Raw genomic sequence first — 20,655 nt, forward strand, 5'->3', positions numbered from 1 at the left:
GTATGTAATCCAATGCTGTTGAATTAGATACGTCTGACTTTGGTTAGCATTTCAGAGTGAAACATGCTGTAAAATTTGATTTGTTCAATTTGACTCTGTCTGATAAAATGAACTTAGTTGAAAATCCAAGACCTTGTGTTGGTAAATAGCCAATCAAAAACATACAAAATTCTGTTAGTGTCACTTAATGTGATTTTAAGGATAATATGTCAGTCTATTCATTTGAAATATATGTATTCATTTTTTTTTTTTTTCTTTGGTCTTTTACAATTTCAAAATTTAGGCTGAATTTGCAGAAGCTTTGGCAATGAAAACCGACTCCGAATTTGTTGAACGAATGTTTAGTCTTGCTGACACTGGGAATAAAAATTACATTTCCTTCCGTGATTTTTTCAACATTGTTGCATTATTCACAAAGGGTAAGTCAACAATCAGTTCCTTTATTTTTCCTCCCCACCCTCTCTTTAGTTACAAGAAATCAAGGCCTTATTGTGTGTGTGTGTGTGTATGTATGTATGTGTGTGTGCTTATATTTGGCACTCCTTTGAATATCCTAATCTTAAAAACAATGTTGTCATTTCCCCGTACCGATTAAGCCACTGGCTATATGCATTTTAAGACGTGCGAGATAAGAGGCCTCATACTTGTAAAACGGGTAAAGGTTAGCAACAAGGAAAGTATTAAGCTGTAAAACAACACCTAAATAATAGTCATCTAACACATACTAGTATGGTAAAACAAAAATATAGACTAACAAATTGTGCCATCGAAGTTGAAAAACAAGTTTCATCATCATCATCATCATCGTTTAACGTCCGCTTACCATGCTAGCATGGGTTGGACGATTTGACTGAGGACTGGTGAAACCGGATGGCAACACCAGGCTCCAGTCTGATTTGGCAGAGTTTCTACAGCTGGATGCCCTTCCTAACGCCAACCACTCAGAGAGTGTAGTGGGTGCTTTTACGTGTCACCCGCACGAAAACGGCCACGCTCGAAATGGTGTCTTTTATGTGCCACCCGCACAAGCCAGTCCAGGGGCACTGGCAACGATCTCGCTCGAAAATCCTACAGGAGCCAGTCAGGCGGTACTGGCAACGGCCACGCTCAAAATGGTGCATCTCATGTGCCACCCGCACAAGAACCAGTCCAGGGGCACTGGCAACGATCTTACTTGGCTTGCCGGGTCTTCTCACGCACAGCCCATTTCCAAAGGTCTCGGTCCGTAGTCATCGCCTCGGTGAGGCCCACAAGTTTATGATTTCCATTTTTCTTTCACAAGTGAGCAGAATGACAATTTGAAAAAAAAAGATAACTATCGATGATTAGTAATTTCCATAGATAATATGTGTGGCTGTGTGATTAAGAAGTTTTCTTTCCAACCACATGGTTCCGAGTTCAATCCCATATGCTAGGACACAACAACCTCCTAAGCAGACCAAGTGTAGATATCTATAGCATATGGGAACCGATATTCAGGAAGGATAGGAAAATATAAGATCTATAAGCCCTAAAATTCCCTCCACAATTGTCCACAGGCATATGGCGTAGTAGTTAAGAGCACGGACTACTAACTTCCAAATTCCAAGTTCGATTCCAAGCAGTAACCTGAATAATAATGATAATAATATTATCGAAAAATACCTGAGGAATGAGAACCCAGGGTTCGAAATTTCCCCAAGACACCTGATAAAGGCTGGAGGGTATATCAGCCGAAACATTGTGTTAACAACAAACAAGATGAGGACAAATATCCGTCAAATGTAAATAATGTATAGGTAGACCTGTCTGATACAGGTCTTGTGGCCAGCTTCCCTCTGAGTCATGTACACTCCCCTACAGGACCATCTTTTGCTATTTAACCCATAAGTAGGGCCCTATATATATATAATCACCCCAGGCCAGAGTGGACTTGGCAGTAGTATTTATTTAGGGGTAACACCATACTGCCCAAAACCCCTAAATTCCCCAGGTGGAGGCTCACAACCAGATATTGTTTAATGTCTTGCCCAGGATGAAAGATACATTCACAATATAGAGTTTACTACAATCACTACTGGTCAAGCACATTTTTGACTGGAGTTTGTTTGACACATAAATACCATCATAGCCCTTCAATCCTTGATCCAGTTAAACATGGAGGATGTGACAGCCAGTGGGTAAGAGGGCTGCACCAGCAGTCAGCTAGTACTTGTTCTCAGGCTGAATGGATTAGAGCCATGTGGAATGAAGTGCTTTGCTCAAGTACATGACGTAACACCCATTCAGAAACTGAATCCACAACCTTATGTGGACTAATGTAGCTTGAAAATCAAAGAAGCCAGTTGTCATATAGAAATGGGTACACGTTTTTAGAAGATGCAGGTATGGCTAAGTTCTAAGATTATCTTGACTTCCATTTTTGTAGGTACAGCCACAGACAAGTTAAAGATGTTATTTCGCATGTATGATGTGGATTCTAGTGAAACTCTGGACAGATCTGAAATTTTGGTAATGTTCAAGTAAGTTATTTCTTTTTCCAGTCTGAAGCATAATGATGTTGCTAAGAAATTTGCTTTGCTCTGGCTCTTGAACTTCTTAGGGTCTTGGAGAAGTGGTGTGATGCCATTCAGTGGGCTGATACTTCCTTTTTGGATCATAGAGAGATATGGTCATGTTTCTTCCCCTATCACCAGGTCAGGAAAACAAAAGGTTTTCATTGGTTTCTAACAGATCAGAACCCATACTTCTCTCCTTCAAATGCGGTATCTGCTACCAAGATACCCAATTTGCAAACACTTTCTGATACCTATAGTCTTCCATCTTTTAGAATTCTTTGTGACCACATCCCAGTTGTGCAGCAAGCTCATGAATTGTGACTTATTTGACCATATAAAATCAATTTGTCCACTCGCTGGTGATTCAGGTCAGGTGCCACAGCTGGTGGCCTTCCACTCCATGGTTTGACTGGTTTTCATGTCTTTAAATTTCTTCATCCATTCGTGCACTTTGCCCTTGTTGATGATGTCATCTCTGTAAACTCCCTGTATACTTCAGATGTTCGACAGCTTGCACCCCTTTTCTGTTAAGAACTCAATGACTGCATGCTGCTTTTTCTTGGAGCCCTTCATATACTGTCAGTGAAAAACAAGAAGTGTTAATATTAAGAACGAGTCATTCTATTAATACAGACAATTCGAATAATCTTTATCAGTTAATAAGTTGTATTCACTTTTGTATTACTTCTGGTACTACCTATGTTATTAAAATTCTTGAATTTAAATATATATGCCGTGTAAAAGCACCCAGTACACACTATAAAGTGGTTGGCATTAGGAAAGGCATTCAGCTCTAGAAACCATGCTAAAACATACAAATGGATCCCAGGCAGCTCTCTAGCTGGCCAGCTCCTGTCAAACCATCCAACTCATCTCAGCATGGAGAATAGACATTAAATGATGATGTGTGTGTGTGTGTGTCACTTTTTATGAAACAACTTGGCTATCCTTACTAGGAAAGTTGGATCAATAAGTTAAATGTGTCTTGACTCCAGAGAGTGCAATATTGGTGGCATGATATCATTGATAACATAGTACCATAAACTAAGCTTTGACCCTCTCTCATTGACTTGCAGAAGTGTTATATCTTCTGACTCTAAAATTCTTTTGTACAATATTTTATGGTACCTTTTTTCCCAAGCTAATATCTTATAAAATTTATATTCTAAAATTGAGACCTATGTAGCGAGGCACAAGAAGCCAGTGCCATTTTGTATGAGATCTCGCTGGTAGCCATTACCATGCCTGAGACAGGAGCAAGATCTCGCCTGCAATCATTTGCCATGCATGCGACGACAGAGAGACTCTCATCAGCAACAACTCTTTAAGCAGGAGAATTAAGACATTCTGTTTCTCTCTTCCTTCTTGCTTACGCTGAGGAACACTGCGAAGCTGGCAGCTCACAGTGGACTCTTATCTCGCTCTAACTTCAACTGTTATCTCCAGAGGTAACGAACCTCACATGAACAGAGCTATAACGAACCACACGCTGCCATACAGATGGTCACTGGGAGCGAGCCACATGAAAGAGAACTAAAAATAAACGACTATTGAAGTGCACTCCGCTTGTAAGCTTCTTCTTCGAGTTCCAGATCCTTAAGACTACAGAAATAATTATAATGGGAGAAGGAGATACTCCACAGATATCACAAGCCTTCAATTCCATTATGCTTAATTATTCTAACTTCTTTTCCTTCATTTTTTTTTTTCTTTTATCTCCAGATCTCTTTTGGACATGGGAAAATGTGAACTCACAGATGACGAGATTGATGCTTTGGTGAACTCTTTTATCAAACAGACTGCGAGTGAAGATAAATCTTACATAAACTTTGAAGAGTTTTGTAATATAATAGCGCCACAAATAAGCAAAATGTGCAATCTATCAATAAACTGGAAAGGTGGGTTTTTTTCTTTTTTCACCCTTTTTACCATATTTTCATTGATAGACACTGCCTTTGTTTCACTTGATTTTCAGAGTAATGATGAATTGAGTAAAATAATTTCATTATTTAGCTGAAATTTGGAATATAACATAAAATTTTGATGCAAGGTTTTTTATTTAGGTGACTTGTTTTAAACAAGTTTTTATTATAGAACCAGTAAGAGCCAGTGTCCAGCAGCAGTGGTTAAATTGCTGGTTATGGGTTTTCTGTGCATATGTTCAACATCAGTTACAAGTATTCTCTATCTATCACATGTTTAGAAAACTTTGCTTCTACTCATATTGAAAAAGAGTGATTAACAAATCACTGGTGTTGTAAATAGCTGGTGGGCTATTATAATTTTGATGATGATAATTATTTTTTTATCGTAAGGAAGATGGATTGAATGAATTAGTAGGGCAGAACTCTTGATTCTCTACATTCTGAGTTAAATCCCACTAACAACAATCCAGTGAGTGCCCACCCCTAGCTAACATTGTTCAGCTTACAGACACATGCTGAGAGTAAACCCATTTGGGAGTGCATGGTTAATAGTCTTGTTTACCTTTCAACAAATTAATGGAGGGAAGCACTTTTCTTTCCACCTTCTGCTTCTACTTCAAGTGGATCAAAAACGTCAATGAAGGTTTGGGCAAATGGGAAAATTGATACTATTGACCCTAGTACTTGACCAGTGCTTTATAACTAGTATTTTATCAACTGTGGAGGGATAAAAGGTAAAGAACCAGGGTCAGGAGTATTGGCTTATCCCTTTCCTTCAAAATTGCTGATCGTGTGCCAAAATTAGAATAAAAAAAAATTTTATAAATGTTATTATCTAAGGCAGTAAGGCTGCGAGTTGGCAGAATTGTTAGCATGCCAGGTAAAATGCTTAGCCATATATTTTGTCTGCCTTTATTGACTCCAAAAGGATGAAAGGCAATGCCAACCTTGCTGTAATCTGAACTCAAACAAAGTAAATATCAGTCAAGTACTTGGTTGATGAAATCGACTAGCCCCCCCCCTCAACCCCCAAAGTTTCAGGCCTTGTGCATATAGTAGAAAGGATTATTATTGTAAGGTAATGAGCTGGGACAATTGTTAGCATGTTAGATAAAATGCTTAGTGACATTTCTTCAGGCTTTTTACTTTCTGAGTTCAAATCCTGCTGAGGTCAACTTTACATTTCGTCCTTTCAGGATCAATAAAATAAAGTACCAGTCAAGTACTGGCGTCAATGCAATTGATTTGCTCCTTCCTTTCAAAATTGCTGACCTTGGATCAAAATTAGAAAGATTTGTTATTCACTTTGTTTCTCTAGCAAGAAGCAGCAAACTTTGTTTTGATTAAGCTGCCACAAAAAAAGAAAAAAATATATTCTAAGAATCTTGTGGATTAACATTTGATTTGAATTCTCTCCAGAATTAATTTTAGTTTTGGTCTATCCTTGGTTAATAACATAAACACCAGCAATATATTGTAACATAAACAATAGAAGGTAGTGGGAAACAACTCAATTAGCTATAACACTCTACGAAACATTCACTAAAAATGCTAATTTTTGTTTTATGATATTTCTATATTTGTAGCACCGAAGGAATGTTTCCCAGGAAAGCGAAAGTAAGTCCCTATTTTTATTGTTATATCATTAATTTCTCTGAAATAACTATTACTTCGATCCTCTCAGTCCATTATAGTGTGGATTCCTTGTGGTAATTGTTGTTGTTGTTGTAGTGTGGTGGGTGGTTGTGATGGTAGAGAATAAATGACTTTTGTTATTGTTGTAGTGGTTCCTTCCCTACTACCCCACCCTATCCAGATCAACCAAGATGCAATGTGCATGCACATATTTCAATACATGTATATTCATATTCTATTTAGGGCTCTTTCATTGGACGAGACTGGAGTGCAGATCCTACCTCAAACTCTTTTAGTTGCCTTTTATGACACACAGCACTAGAGCAACATAAATGAAGCGTTTTGTTCAAGAACGCAACATGCCACCTGATCTGAGAAACGAACCAACAATCTGGTGATTGAGTGCAACACTAATCACTAAGCACATTCCTTCACACCATATTACGTATTGATTTGATTTGATTGAATGGGATTATCTAGTTATCCTTTCATGGTTAATAAAATAAGTACCAGCAAAGCACTAGAGATGATGTTAATGGACTTGTCTCTCCTTCAACATTACTGGCTGTGTGAGAATATTAAAAAACGCTGATTAGTTGTTAAACAATTTTGGAAATATACTTGTTGCTAGTAACTTAATTTGAGACTGTGTGTTGAAATTTAAACATGACTTATAGCCATTGAACAACACAAAAGCTTCATTTAAACATTTATTTGCTCCCAAAATTTTGGTTCCAACAACTGCAATTTGGTCCCTGACATGTTCCCCCTGCAACTGGTTTGAGGTAAGGCCATGGGCCAGAAAAATATAGGATTCAGGGTTTTAAATATAATTTTTTACATCTGTAAACTATAGCTCAATCATCCTGGTTGTCATTGTCTGTTGCTCAGAGTTGGTCAGTCAACTTGGCATTTGGTTGTAACACATGTATACATATATTTAGTTTTTTTTTAAATAAAAACCATAAAAGGATTTCTTACTCTCTCTTTTCCTGAGGAAATTATATCTTATCTTGCTCAGAGCATTTATTATTTCAACTTTTTTTTTTATCTATTTCAGTTTGGACAAATCAATTCAACTAGCAGTCCCCAAACAAAATCTTGACAAACACGAGTTGCAGAGGAATTTTGTATCTTTTACAAAATATACCCCTGTTAAAGCAAAGATAATTTCAGTGAAAAATTTTGTGGAAAACTACAGACAGCACATTTTCTTTTTAATTTTGCTCTACACTTTTACCTTGGGAGTTTTTGCTGAAAGATTTTATTGTAAGTATCCATGTGAATCTTTTTTTCTTTTCTTTTTTTTTCCCTAAGGGTTGAAAATCATTAGAGCATTGATTCATTATGCTCTGAGTTCAAATCAGTTGTTTCATCTCCCTAGAATCAATAAAGTACCAGTTAAGAACAGGGGTCAACAGTTTGAACTTATATCCTCTTCTTAAAAACTACTGGCTGTGTGCTTTATTAGAAACAATTATCATTTCACTACAGATGAACTCTGAACAAATCTTTGAACAGATTTTCTGAGCCTGAACATCCAATCTTACAGAAATAATGTCCAGGAAAACGGTCTGCAATGTGTTATTTTCTTTTTTTTTTTTTTAGGTGGTAGAGGTAGATTTGAGGGAACTTTGGCTGCTGCTTCTATCTGGTCAAGCAGCCATGCCAAAGCTTCCTTTACTATCTTATTTTCAGTGCCAAGACTAATTTTTAAAAGCTTGACCACATATAAACCTAAAACAAGTTAAGACTAACCTCTTGTGTCAATATTGTCTTTTTTTTACTTCAGATTATTCAGTAGAAAATGAACATGTTGGCCTGCGTCGCATGATGGGTTATGGCTTGAGTGTAACTCGAGGTGCTGCAGCAAGTATGTCCTTCAATTTTAGCTTGTTGCTGCTGACAATGTGTAGAAACCTTATAACCTTTTTGAGGGGCACATTTCTCAACATGTATATTCCATTTGATTCAAATGTTGCTTTCCATAAATTAGTAGCCTGGAATGCACTCTTCTTCACAGGTTAGTTTTCCATTTTTTTCCTTATATGATAAATGCATTTTAGTCTTTTTTTCTTTGCTTTTCAATGTTTGTATGGTTGAACAGGTCCTATGCAATGCAGCTTCTTGCTTCTTGTTGAATTCTTTTCTCATTTCCTTTGTGAAGTTCTGCAATAATAATGGTATTTAGTTAACTTGTGAATATTTTCAAAAATGCCTCATTTCAAATCTAATGAAATTCAGAATGGTAAAAAAAAAAAAAAAAGCTATTTTGACACCACCACCAAGACTTTTGGGTATCTTTTAGTAGAATAAATTCTACACCACTCAGACTTGGTCTGGAGGGATATCACAATCATTTAATGTCCTGAATCCCACTGGACATTTTTTGTGTGGTGCCACTGTTTATCAGAGGAGACAAATGGGAAAAAATTCTCAGCAGGGTTTTGCCACCTGATAGGAACAAGGTATTGGATGTAACAAGGTTGGGGTGAGGTGGAGAGACAAGTGAGTTGGAAGTAACTGAATAGAAGCAGTATAAGACCAGTCAGCTGTGAGGAGCAGAGGCCATAATAATTGCATTGAAAGAGATAGAAAAATGGATACAGCATGCCTATAGGTCAGAGACTGGAGCATGTCTGTTCGTAATTGATTGAATACCATTTGATCAGCTGATCCTTTTCTGGATGTGGTTCAGGATGTGTGTGTGTGCATAACAGTAGTTCCGTTGTGCATAAATTAAAAACAATTCTATTACATTGTAATATTGTTATCTTAACTAGGACCAAAGTTGTTAATTACAATTATCATAGAACCTCTTTGAAGTCATTGAAAATTCATTTCCCAAAACCATTAATTAAATCATGTTTTTATATTTAACAGCGCTACATGTAATTGGATATGGCTTCAATTTCTATCATGTTGCCACTCAACCTTCAGCACTTTTATGTATATTTCGAAACATTGTCTTCAGGTAAGAAAATTCTGCTACTGAAAACAAACTGGTATATTATACAAATAAAATTGAAGTTCATTTTAAAATTGTAAATTTATATTATGTTTCTTTTTAAAATATATGTGAATAAATACATGAATAGATTTTGATATATCAATAATTAAAGTTAATTTTCAAAATAGTGCTTGTTTTCAAAAGCCTAATAAAAAAAATTATTTTTTTATTTTTTTCCACAGATCTGATTACTTACCCAAATTTCACTTTTGGGTTTTTGGAAACATTACTGGTAAGAACCCTTCTCTTAAATTTTTACTAAAGAGATCTTTTAACTTAAATCTTCTTTTATTCAGTTGCAGATAATATCAGATTAATGTTATATCTTTCTCCAAATTAGTTAAGCATTGTCAGTAAATATGTTTGTGTGTGTATCTAATGGTGTGTCTGTGTTGATATGCATGTATGTGCTTGTGCTGAATTTGTGTGCGTATGTTTAGATATGTTTATTTGTTCATATTCTTAATGATTTCTTATCTCCCACAGGAATTACTGGTGTGCTGTTAATAATCCTTGTCTGTGTTGTGTATATGTTTGCCACCCAGCAGAGTCGACGTTATATCTTCAGTGCATTTTGGCTCACCCATAAACTAATAATTCCATTGTATATCATTACAATACTTCATGGTAGTGCAGTGGTTGTGCAGAGACCAATGTTTTGGGTCTATTTTATTGGACCAGCTATTCTTTTCAGTATTGATAAATTGGTGAGTTTAAGCCGAAAACGTACAGAAATAAGTGTTATCCGAGCTGAGAAACTGCCCAGTGGTAAGTTCTTTATGATCCCTATTTACTTCATGTAGAAAAAAAACAGTGGTTGAGAGGCAATATGTCTTCTTGTAGAGATAGGCGTTAGAGGATTTGTTGGAGCCAGAATTTACTTGATGCTCAGGAGTTTGGGACAATCTATTCAGGACACAAAAGATGTTGCCAGAAAATTGTCAAAATCCTGAGAAAGCAAGCCATCACAGTTGTCTTGAGTGAGGATGAGTGGTGCAGCACAAATGAACATCAAAGATGGTAGAAACATCTGGCCCAGATGTTGAGTCCTCTGACTAGAAAATCTAATGTTGTTCTGTGGGAGCTTTGTTGCCTACATCAGTGGGTGACCTTAGGCAGCTCTAGGTGTTTCTGCGAAAGGGGCTGAAAAACCTACAGAGCTGTTTAATTGTCTGATGAGACACCAACTCCTCTATTCAGAAACAGGATACAGCAGCGCCGTCAGCATGCAAGTGTTTACCCAAAACATGTGGCTCAGTGGTTAAGGTGTTTTTGTTCATGATCATAAGATTGAGGATTCAATTTCAGGATAGGGCAGAGCATTGTGTCCTTGAGCAAGGCACTTCAGTTCAGATTGATCCAATCGACTCAACTCTAATGAATAACAGCTTGATGTTGGTGCAACCCTCTTTCTTTACGGCTGGATGTAAGGAAAGATGCTCTACTAAGTCAAGTGTGAAAGAGCCAAGAAGTTGTTTGAGTCTGCTCTTGACTACACAGACACTAAAACTATTAGCAAAAGCATGGCATAAGTTACCAATCCAATACTTAGAGTAACAAATGGCTGCACTTCATCTCTATTGATGAGCATTTTCTGCCTCGCTATTTATTAGAAAGCAGAAAAAATGTTTCAAAGATTGCTGTGTTAAAAACACAAATGTCAGAGGGAGATGAAAATCCTTCCTGATAGCAGCCAACGAGAATACCATATACATTTTGACCTTTCTTTGGGTGTGGAGAGGCCTTCCTAATGGCACATATTTGCAGCCAAACATACTTGAATGAGAAATTTTCATCTCTAATATAGGAAAAAGTGAACAAAACATTCAATGATGTAGCAAATGGTTATCACAACACATCCATAAGAGATGTTATATCAGGACAAATACTATAGTAACTGGGCTATCAGCAATGTGTATACATTAAGTATGATATAGAAATAGCTATTTTAATTTAATACTGCTTCAAGTACATATTTCCAAATTTCTATTCAGCCAGGTTGCTATTCATAATATTAGTGAATGCTTTATTTACTTTCTACTACATTAAAGGCAATAAATTCTTGACTGCAGCATGTGATTGGCTGCAAGTATGTCACTGAAAAGGTTTAAAAAGTCTGAAACGTATTTGGTGTTCCTGCTGACTGATGCTGGGACAGATTTTTGTCTCTGTCTGATAACTGTTTTTAACACAGCACATTCATAAGAGATGTTATCTCAGAGAGATGCAACCGTAACTGGCCTATTGTGTATACATTAGCTACAATACATAGATAACTAGTTTAATTTAATACTGCCTCAGTTGCATACACTGGATTACTATTTTTATATAACATTAAGACTAATACTCATAATTGTTGGAATTTAAAGCTTTTGTACCCAAAGTGAAACTAATTGTGAATTAGTAAACATTGTAAACTGGTTTTGAAGAAACTAGTGGTGGTCTTTTTGTGTTTGCTATTTACCAACAGGTAAATAGGGAATACAAAAAGAAAAACAAGGTTACAAAGTGGAATAAACTATCTTTCTGTGAGGAAGAGAGAACCCTTCATAGTTGGTAGATGAATTGTTCATTAGTATTACTGGATAAAGGAATTAGGAGTAAACATACTGAAAGGGGTTGATAAAATAAGTATCACTCAAGCACTCGGGTTGGTATCATTTATTGTAACTGCCTTTCTAAAGCTTGTTGGTGCCAACTTTGCTTTCAATCTTTCTGAGAACAGTAAAAATAACATATCATTAGTTTACTGGAATTGATATGGGCAGCTGTCCCTTACACCAAATGTCTGGCCTTCTGCTTATACTTTGCTTTGAGCCCTCGACTCCTTGATGGAGTTTTGAGGGTGCTGTCGTGACATGTCTTGGGCATTTTTGACTTAGCAAACTTTTCCTGTCTTGACTCTCCAGGACAAGAAAAGCCAATGCCACCAGACTGGCACCTGTGCTGGTGGCATGTAAAAAGCACCGTTCAAGTATGGCCAATGCCAGTGCCACCCAACTGGCACCTGTGCCGGTAGCACATAAAAAGCACCATTCGAGCATGGCTGATGCCAGTGCTGCCTGACTGGCACCTGTGCTGGTGGCACATAAAAAGCACTCACTTCACTCTCAGAGTGGTTGGCATTAGGTAGGGCATCCAACTGTAGAAATCTTGCCAAATCTGACTGGCGCCTGGTGCAGCCTTTTGGCTTGCCAGTCCTCAGTCAAACCATCCAATCTATGCCAGCATGGAAAGCAGATGTTAAATGACAATGATGATGATGAAATGACTCCAGCCCCATAGTATTACTGTTATAAATTTTATCGATTCTAGAAAGATAAATGGCAAAGTTAACCATGGCAGTATTTGAATCTAATTTTTTCTGTTATGGTCTGCTCATTTGAAGACTGTATGTGTTTGCATTTTTCTTTTATTCTAATAAATGCAATTTTTTTTTTTAATTCCAGATGTAACTTATATTGAGTTTAAACGCCCACAAGATTTTGATTACAAGTCTGGACAATGGGTGAAAATAGCCTGTGCTTCAATTAGTGCTGGAGAATTCCATCCTTTTACTTTGACATCGGCACCTTATGAAGACACACTTTCAGTGCATATAAGAGCTCTTGGACCATGGACCTGGAAGATGCGTGGAATATTTGATCCTGTGAACCTAAAAGAAGAACCTTATCCAAAAGTAAATTCTTAAGAAAATATTTGTAATAATAAACTCAACAGATAAAAATAAGGAGTTAAAAAATTTTTTTTTTTCTAGTTTAATATAAAGTAACACGCAAACATACAATAGGCTTCTTTCAGTTTCCACCTACCAAATCCAGTCACAAGGCTCTGGTCGACCTGGGGCTGTAGTGGAAGGTGTTTACTCAAGGTGCCACACTATGGGACTGAAGCCTAAGACCACATGGTTGAGAAGCAAGCTTTGCTTTTTGCCACACAGCTATGCCTGAGAATTGTCCTCAGACTAAGTTCCATCAGCTTTTGGTATCTTCACTGTTGTTTGTTTAGAGACAAAAGACATCAATAGCAACACTGGAGTCAAGGATGAAATGTTTTATTTATTGATCCAGTTTAATATAAGAATATTTTACCAATTAACAGTAATTACCATTCTATTGGTGTCTAATTTTGCTTTACTTTCAGTTATATTTAGATGGTCCTTATGGTGCTGGACAACAAGATTGGTATCGGTTTGACATCAGTGTTTTGGTTGGTGCTGGAATTGGAGTAACACCTTATGCTTCAATCTTAAAGGATTTTGTGAAAATGTCTGCAATAAAAAATACTTACAAGATGAGATGTCAAAAAGTGAGTTACAGAATATAATTTAAATCAATGCTGCTGAGATTTTGCTGTTTTAAGAGTGTATTTAAAAGTTTTTATTTTCCTAAATGATGTTTTTAAAATGAAACCATTTTAAAATAAAGTTTCTCATGTTTTTGCATTGTAATTTTTATCAGAATTTCCAACTCTGTTGAAAACTTTACTTCTAGTTAACTGTTAAATAATTAGTTGCTGCATTCTACTTCCATCCGTTTGGGTAACGATTTTCTCCTACACATTGTGTCATTCCTTTTAACAATGTAGAATTCCATTGAAATGAGCTATAAAAGGGAAACAAGTCTTTATTGCTAGTTTGACTTGCTATGATTTGAAAAATAAGTTTATTTAACGATGAGTTTTGGTAATTAGCCATACCTGCATCTATTTATTCAGGTATATTTTAGATATGCCTTCAATGAACATAAAGAATTTATTTAGGGCAAAAATTTGAACTCTCCTATCATCATCATCATCATCATCGTTTAACGTCCGCTTTCCATGCTAGCATGGGTTGGACGATTTGACTGAGGACTGGTGAAACCGGATGGCAACACCAGGCTCCAATCTAATTTGGCAGAGTTTCTACAGCTGGATGCCCTTCCTAACGCCAACCACTCAGAGAGTGTAGTGGGTGCTTTTACGTGTCACCTGCACGAAAACGGCCACGCTCGAAATGGTGTCTTTTATGTGCCACCCGCACAAGCCAGTCCAGGGGCACTGGCAACGATCTCGCTCGAAAATCCTACGGGAGCCAGTCAGGCGGTACTGGCAACGGCCACATTTATATATTTCTGTTACCAAAGTTACAAGAAGTGGTTTATATTTTGTCTCTTCTCTAGGTTTGCAGTTCAAGTCCAGCAGACAACAATTTTATCTCTACTGGGGTTGATAATCTAAGTACTAGCTAGATGTTTAACCCAAGGTTATCCCTGGTGGATCAACCTACAGCATTCTAGGCATGGCCATCGAAGACTATGTCATACAATATCTTTCCTCTTTAAGGCAGGAGGGTATAATCTGTGACTGCAAATTGGCCGAATCGTTAGTATCAAATAGAATACTTTTTGATGTTTGTTCTCATTCTGTGTTTGAGTTCAAATCTCACCGAAGTCAATTTTGCCTTCCATCCTTTCAGATGTGTGCATAAGTAGAAATGATGAAGTGGCAGATAAGATGCTTTGTGTTTTCCATTCTGGCTCTTTGTGTTCTGATGGCAATGCCTATGACGACACTGGTGCCAAGGTGCATTGACCTTGCACTTTTTGCTTGGACATGATCAACGGTATGGAGAAGGAAGATTTGTCTGTATGGGCAACTGTTATTTATGCACATAAAAAAAATTCTTACCCAGGACTACACTCTGATATAGGTGCAGATACATGGCGAACTCTGACCAACGAAGGTTTTAGGGAGTAATTTCAAGGAGACCAGATTTATTTCTAGGATGTCAAACAGCCATGTAGCAACTCCCTAAACATACTCTGCATTTATTGGTGCTTAATTATTCTTAAGTTAATTAATGACTGTTTTTTGCAATGATGGCTTTCTGTTTTAAGAATCCTTTAGTCATACTGAGAATATGGCAAACTCTATGGTGCAAGTGCCACAATAAAAAGGCATCCAGTACAATATGTAAAGAAGTTGATGTTAGAAAGGATAGCCAAGTCAAAAATGAAATGCATGTAGGCAAGAGGTGGTATTCCTACCCATATAAGAGGGTAGGTAACCAGTGTCTGTCCACCCTAAACTAGTATTGAAAGTAGATGAAAAATAATGATTTTCATGAAACTTTTATTTCAGCTGTATTTTATTTGGGTCACTGGTAGTCACAGACATTTTGAATGGCTCATTGATATTCTTCAAGAGGTAGAAAGAGTCGATACAAAAGGATTGGTTGAAATAGAGATTTTTATCACTAAATTCTTTCAGAATTATGATTTGAGGACAGCAATGATGGTATGTTAAATTTATTCTTCTTCCATTAGTTTGTTAAATTTGTAAATCTGAATATCCATTCATTTAAGTATTAATTTATTGTATAGTTTGTAACCACATAGTTGTAAGTCCTATCTTAATGTGTGACACCCTTGGCTAATGTTTTCAACAATAGTCTCAGACCAAGTAATGTCTTGTGAGTAGAATTGGGATTGGTAGATGGAATCTGTGTGTGTGTGTGTGTGTGTGTGAGATAGATAGATAGATAGATAGATATGATGTTACATGGCTTCTCACCATCAGAGTGAAACAGTGATGATGTTTACATTCCATGTTGGCATTAAAAGCGTTTGCTTTGCATTTTCAAAGATAAGTGGAATAATGACTTTTCTACTTTGAAAAACTGGTTAGGTTTGTTTAAGGACATCCAATAAAATGCTGCCTCAAGTAAGTCCCTGTCCAACCTATGCCAGCACTGAAAAATGGCCATAAAATGACTAAACAATGAGCATTAAAAGTGTTCTATTTGCATTATTATCATCATTTATAACACACGGACTATCTACATATTCCACAATACTTCAATCTAGTTGCAGCCTTCTTGATTAACTTTTGTTCGTACATTAAAAAAAAAAGTCATTTAAGAATTTTTAAATGCTACAAAGAAAACCTAACTTTTTTTTTTATCATTGCAGTTTATTTGTGAAGAATATTTCCAGAAACTTTCAATGGGAAGAAGTGTTTTTACAGGCTTAAAAGCTAAAACACACTTTGGGAGGCCACAACTTGTTGAAATGCTACAGCATATACATAAATGCAATTCTCAGGTAAATTGTTTTTCTATGAGCATTATTTCCTTTCAATGGGATCAGTTTATAAAAGTTATTAGAATATTATTGAAAACTCGTGTAAATATGTTGTATGGGTGTCCTGTCATTGCAGACATCCTCAACAAATTTACCACAGCATTTTAAGTTTAGTACTGATTCTATCAGTCTCTTTTACTGAACCACTAATCTATTGGAACATAAGCAAACCAACACCGGGTGTTTATCTGTCAGGGAGAAGGACAATCACAAACACACACACATGCTTACATATGTATATATGACGGGCTTCAACACAGTTTCTTTCTTGTTGGCCAAGGGCTGTCATAGAAATTACTTGCCTAAGGTGTCATGCAGTGTAACTGAACCCCAAACCATGTAGTTATAAAGTGAGCTGCTAAACCACATGGCCATGCTTTGAAAATTGTTTTTAAAAGGTCTAAGATACACAACACACACCTCAGTGACCAAATCATCGGCTGTGGTCTAGCTGTTACTGACCATTGCATCAGATGTTGATATACAAATCGGTGAGATACTCATGTTTGAAATACTTTCGACCATGGCTCAGCAGTATCAGTTATTCAATTACTTTCTGATTATTATTTTCCATTTATATTTCATAAGCAACTTCTATGTGACAGATTATAAAATCTTTTTCAAACACAGTAAATCCTCAATTTAAAGGACTAATTGAAAGAAAGGCATGTCCTTTAAAACTGAATGTTCATTAAACTGAAGGTAGCTTAGGAACCATTTTGGAATACATGCATTTTGTATTCTATAAAATTTTCAAAGTATCATAAAGGATGTGTAATTCCTACTTTCCTTTCTTGAGAGTAAATAAGAGTTTTTTTGCTTAGCAACATTTTGTCCACTCTGAGTTCAAATTTCACTGAGGTTAACTTTGCCTTTCATTCTTTTGGGGATCAATAAATTAACTACCTTTGAAACACTGGGGTCAATGTAATTGAATTACCCTCTCCCTCAAAATTCCAGGCCTTGTGTTTTTAGTAGAAAGGATTATTATTATTAAGTTGGTGAGCTGGCAAAATTTTTAGCATGCCAGTCAAAGTGCTAAGCAGCATTTCATCCATCTTTAAGTTCTGAGTTCAAACCCTACTGAGGTTAATTTTGCCTTTCATCGTTTTGGGGCTGTTAAAATTAGTACCAGTCAAATATTGGAGTTGATGTTATCAATCAGCCCTCCGCCCCATCAAAATTTAAGGCCTGATGCTTAGAGCAGAAAGGAAAATTATTGTTATCCTTGATATGACAAATTGTCAGAATCATTATCATGAAGCAGAAAATACTAAGCAATAACTCTTCTGGCTCTATGTTCTGAGTTCAAATTCTGACAAGGTTGACTTAGCCTTTCATCCTTTTGGAGATTGATAAAATAAGTACCAGTTGAACACTGGGATCATCATCAACATTTAACGTGAGATCAATATAATCAATTTTTATCCTGCTCTGAAAATTTTTAGCCCTGTACCAAAAGTTGAAATTCATACCATTCAGTCCACTAAATCTGAAATGCATTAAATCAGGGTATGTTAAACGGAGAGTTTACTGTGTGTATATATATATATATATATAATGTGTGTGTATATATATATATAAGAGAATGATTTTTTTTTTTTTTAGAAAAATGATTTTATCTTTTGCTTCTGTTTTTCAGGTGCGAAATGTTGGTGTTTTCAGTTGTGGACCACATGGAATAACCAAAAGCGTTGAAAGAGCTTGTAATGAAGCTGGCAAAACAACAAAAGCACTTTTTAAACATCATTATGAAAATTTTTAAGACTGCTCATATTCTAAATTTTAGACATCTTCATTCCACATTGTGGGATTATAACTGGACTTAACTAATCAATGACTCTTTTGGTGATAGAAGTGAAAATAAAGATCTATGTACAGTTTTTGTTTTAGATATGTGATCAAAAATCTTTTTTCCCTTTTCCCAATCATATATGTAAATTTCTTGATATAATTAACATGTATCTGCTGTTTACTCTCCCCAACATAATGAGTTTTATATCGGATAATGTTTGCACATTGTATAATATATAATTTTATAATGCATTATGTTATATATATATAATGTTTTACAGAAATAAAATCGGGTGTATTTGATTTGTATATATAAAAAACTCATCAAAATAAAGTCTAAATACAGGAAACATATTCCAACCTGATAAATCATAACTCTAAAGATTTTATATTTTAATATAAATTTTGAATATTTGAGGATATTAAATGCAACCATTTTGTTTTTATGAAGGTTTAACCCTCTTGTATGTAGATTGGCTACATCAGATCCAAATCTTCTACCTGTTTTATGTTCAAATTAACCAGATCCAGCCTCTTACACCTACCCTGCAATCACATCATTGAAATTATGAAGCTAAGAGTCAATTGATTAAATCCAATGTAAATGAATAAACATTACATTTGACTGAGTAATTTGAATGATAAAGGGTTAAAGATTTAGAGAATAGCTATTTTATATTCAATATTACCAATATACTTTCTTGTTGAAATCTTTTGTCAGAATTTCTTAAACCATTATCATTATTTCACCTTTTTTTAATGTCAATAAAAAATCTCTGAGTTTTTAGTTTCAGAGTTGTCATTTATTAATAGTTGTTGAAAATGGATTGTTTTTTTTCAGTTGGTAGTTTTGAAATAATTTCAATAGCCCCATTAACATAATGTCTTTCTTAAAAAAAACCAAAAATACTTTAGCTTAGTTCAAGGTAGAGAAGAGATGTGCCACTGGACTCTTTAATGTAGGATCTCAAAGATTTGTAGGGGAAAGGGGGAAGAGAAATCCTGACACAAGAGTTATTCAACAATTGAATCTGGGAATTTTCCTTTTTTAATTTTTCTTAAAGAAACGCTCAATGGCCCTTCCCCTACCCATCGCCTCCTACTACTTTTAAAAAGCTAAAAACTCTGAATGTTTCAATTTCGTCTGATGTTTCACGAGTGCGTAGAATTCAATGCTTAAAGTGAAACATTCGGAGTTTTTAGCTTTTTGAAAGTGGGGAGGTGATATGTGGAGGTTGGGGAAGGGGATCTGAGTGTTTCTTTAAGATGAAAATTAAAAATATTGGGGTGGGGAGTGGGGAAATTAAAATTTTGAAAACTTGATTTTGGGGCAAAATCCAAATCTATATCAAAAACAGGAATCCGAAGAAATTTTGGTAAAAAAAGAGTTGGGGAGCAAATGTTACCTCCGACATGCTAGAAACAATAGCTAAACGATACATTTTCTGAAAAAACTTCCTTTGAAGTTTATACCGAGGATTAGATTTAAATATATCATTCACAAATGCGAATTACAATATAAAAAAAAAAGGTCGGCAGAGTTTTGATCGAAACACGCACTAAAACCCATCAAAACTTCTTTATTTTTAAGAATTTTCAAAATTTTTTTTCGATTCTGTCTTCTGCATAATAGAATTAATACGATTATATATAAAAAAAAAGAAAAAATCAAATATTACTCCCCACTCCTACCCCATTAATTCCCAAACTTTCCACTGTTTTTCGTTTTTTTTTAAAAAAAAAAAACTTTTGGTTTTAAAATACTGACAGTCTGATTCTGCCATTCGAGCAAGACTTCCTTATGTAACCCGCCAAAAACAACCCGTTTTTTTAATTTAATTTATTTTTTCTACACAAGCTTCCGTTTTCGGCTGCGGAGTATACGAATCTGCAAAAAAATTGCCAAAAATCGGCATTTTGAAATTACCCCCCACCCACCCACCTAAATTTTTCATTTTTAACTTTTTTCAGAATTAAAAAAAAAATTTTTTTTTTTTTTTCAAAGTATGCGGAAAAATACGGAAGTCTTTCTGCCATTCGTTTCTCTTTATAATTTGTAATTAATTTTCAAATGCTTCGAAATCAAAACTGTTGCGTGTATAGTAGAAAGTGGGTTATACATCTTTAGATGTATACCTGACTTTCCTACTATAAAATTAAAGAATATAACGGAACGCTGAACTCCAGACTATCAACTTAAACAACATTTATTCAGGTGGTAAATATATACATCTTTAGTTCTTGTTGTTACAGCTTCTGTGTGTATGAGCATAGTTGTTGGGACGTTGTTCTGTAGTTGTGAGCGAGCTGTCGAGCGTAAGTCCGAAAGATGTAGAGAGACAGCTTAACACGTAAAGAGACTGTCTCCAGGCTGGAGTATTAGAGACACTCTTGACACGTCCGTGCTCATGGTCGGCCGACCGTAAAAGAGAAAGATTAAAGCGGGAACGCTTGCTTGTTTAATTCCACGCATGCGCACGGCGTTACTACAGAGCTCCCTCACCAGTGCGAGAAACGCACGATAAATGAAATCTGTTAGAACGCCTGAGGCAGGATGGCCACTGAAAACCACCCACAAGATGTGGTACAAACACACACAAAGAAAATTCAAAGAAATGAAATGTACACTT

The 20,655-nt window shown here is 35.9% G+C and overlaps 1 protein-coding gene across 1 annotated transcript in view; it reads left to right on the plus strand.

Annotated features, from left to right (window-relative positions):
• Positions 1-18,812, plus strand: part of LOC106882005 (dual oxidase) — a 58,796-nt gene extending 39,984 nt beyond the window's left edge. Inside the window, exons 19-32 of the mRNA XM_014932549.3 lie at positions 284-419; positions 2,408-2,501; positions 4,260-4,435; positions 6,049-6,079; positions 7,158-7,366; positions 7,890-8,120; positions 8,981-9,071; positions 9,290-9,339; positions 9,594-9,875; positions 12,557-12,786; positions 13,251-13,415; positions 15,231-15,386; positions 16,061-16,192; positions 17,874-18,812. Coding sequence (XP_014788035.1) covers positions 284-419; positions 2,408-2,501; positions 4,260-4,435; positions 6,049-6,079; positions 7,158-7,366; positions 7,890-8,120; positions 8,981-9,071; positions 9,290-9,339; positions 9,594-9,875; positions 12,557-12,786; positions 13,251-13,415; positions 15,231-15,386; positions 16,061-16,192; positions 17,874-17,996 — 2,106 coding nt within the window. The 3' untranslated portion in view covers positions 17,997-18,812. The remainder of the gene's footprint in view (positions 1-283; positions 420-2,407; positions 2,502-4,259; positions 4,436-6,048; positions 6,080-7,157; positions 7,367-7,889; positions 8,121-8,980; positions 9,072-9,289; positions 9,340-9,593; positions 9,876-12,556; positions 12,787-13,250; positions 13,416-15,230; positions 15,387-16,060; positions 16,193-17,873) is intronic.
• The last annotated feature ends 1,843 nt before the right edge of the window (positions 18,813-20,655 follow it).

This window comes from Octopus bimaculoides, chromosome 6 (assembly GCF_046866305.1).
Source record: "Octopus bimaculoides isolate indiv1 chromosome 6, ASM4686630v1, whole genome shotgun sequence".
Taxonomy (NCBI): Eukaryota; Metazoa; Mollusca; class Cephalopoda; order Octopoda; family Octopodidae; genus Octopus; species Octopus bimaculoides.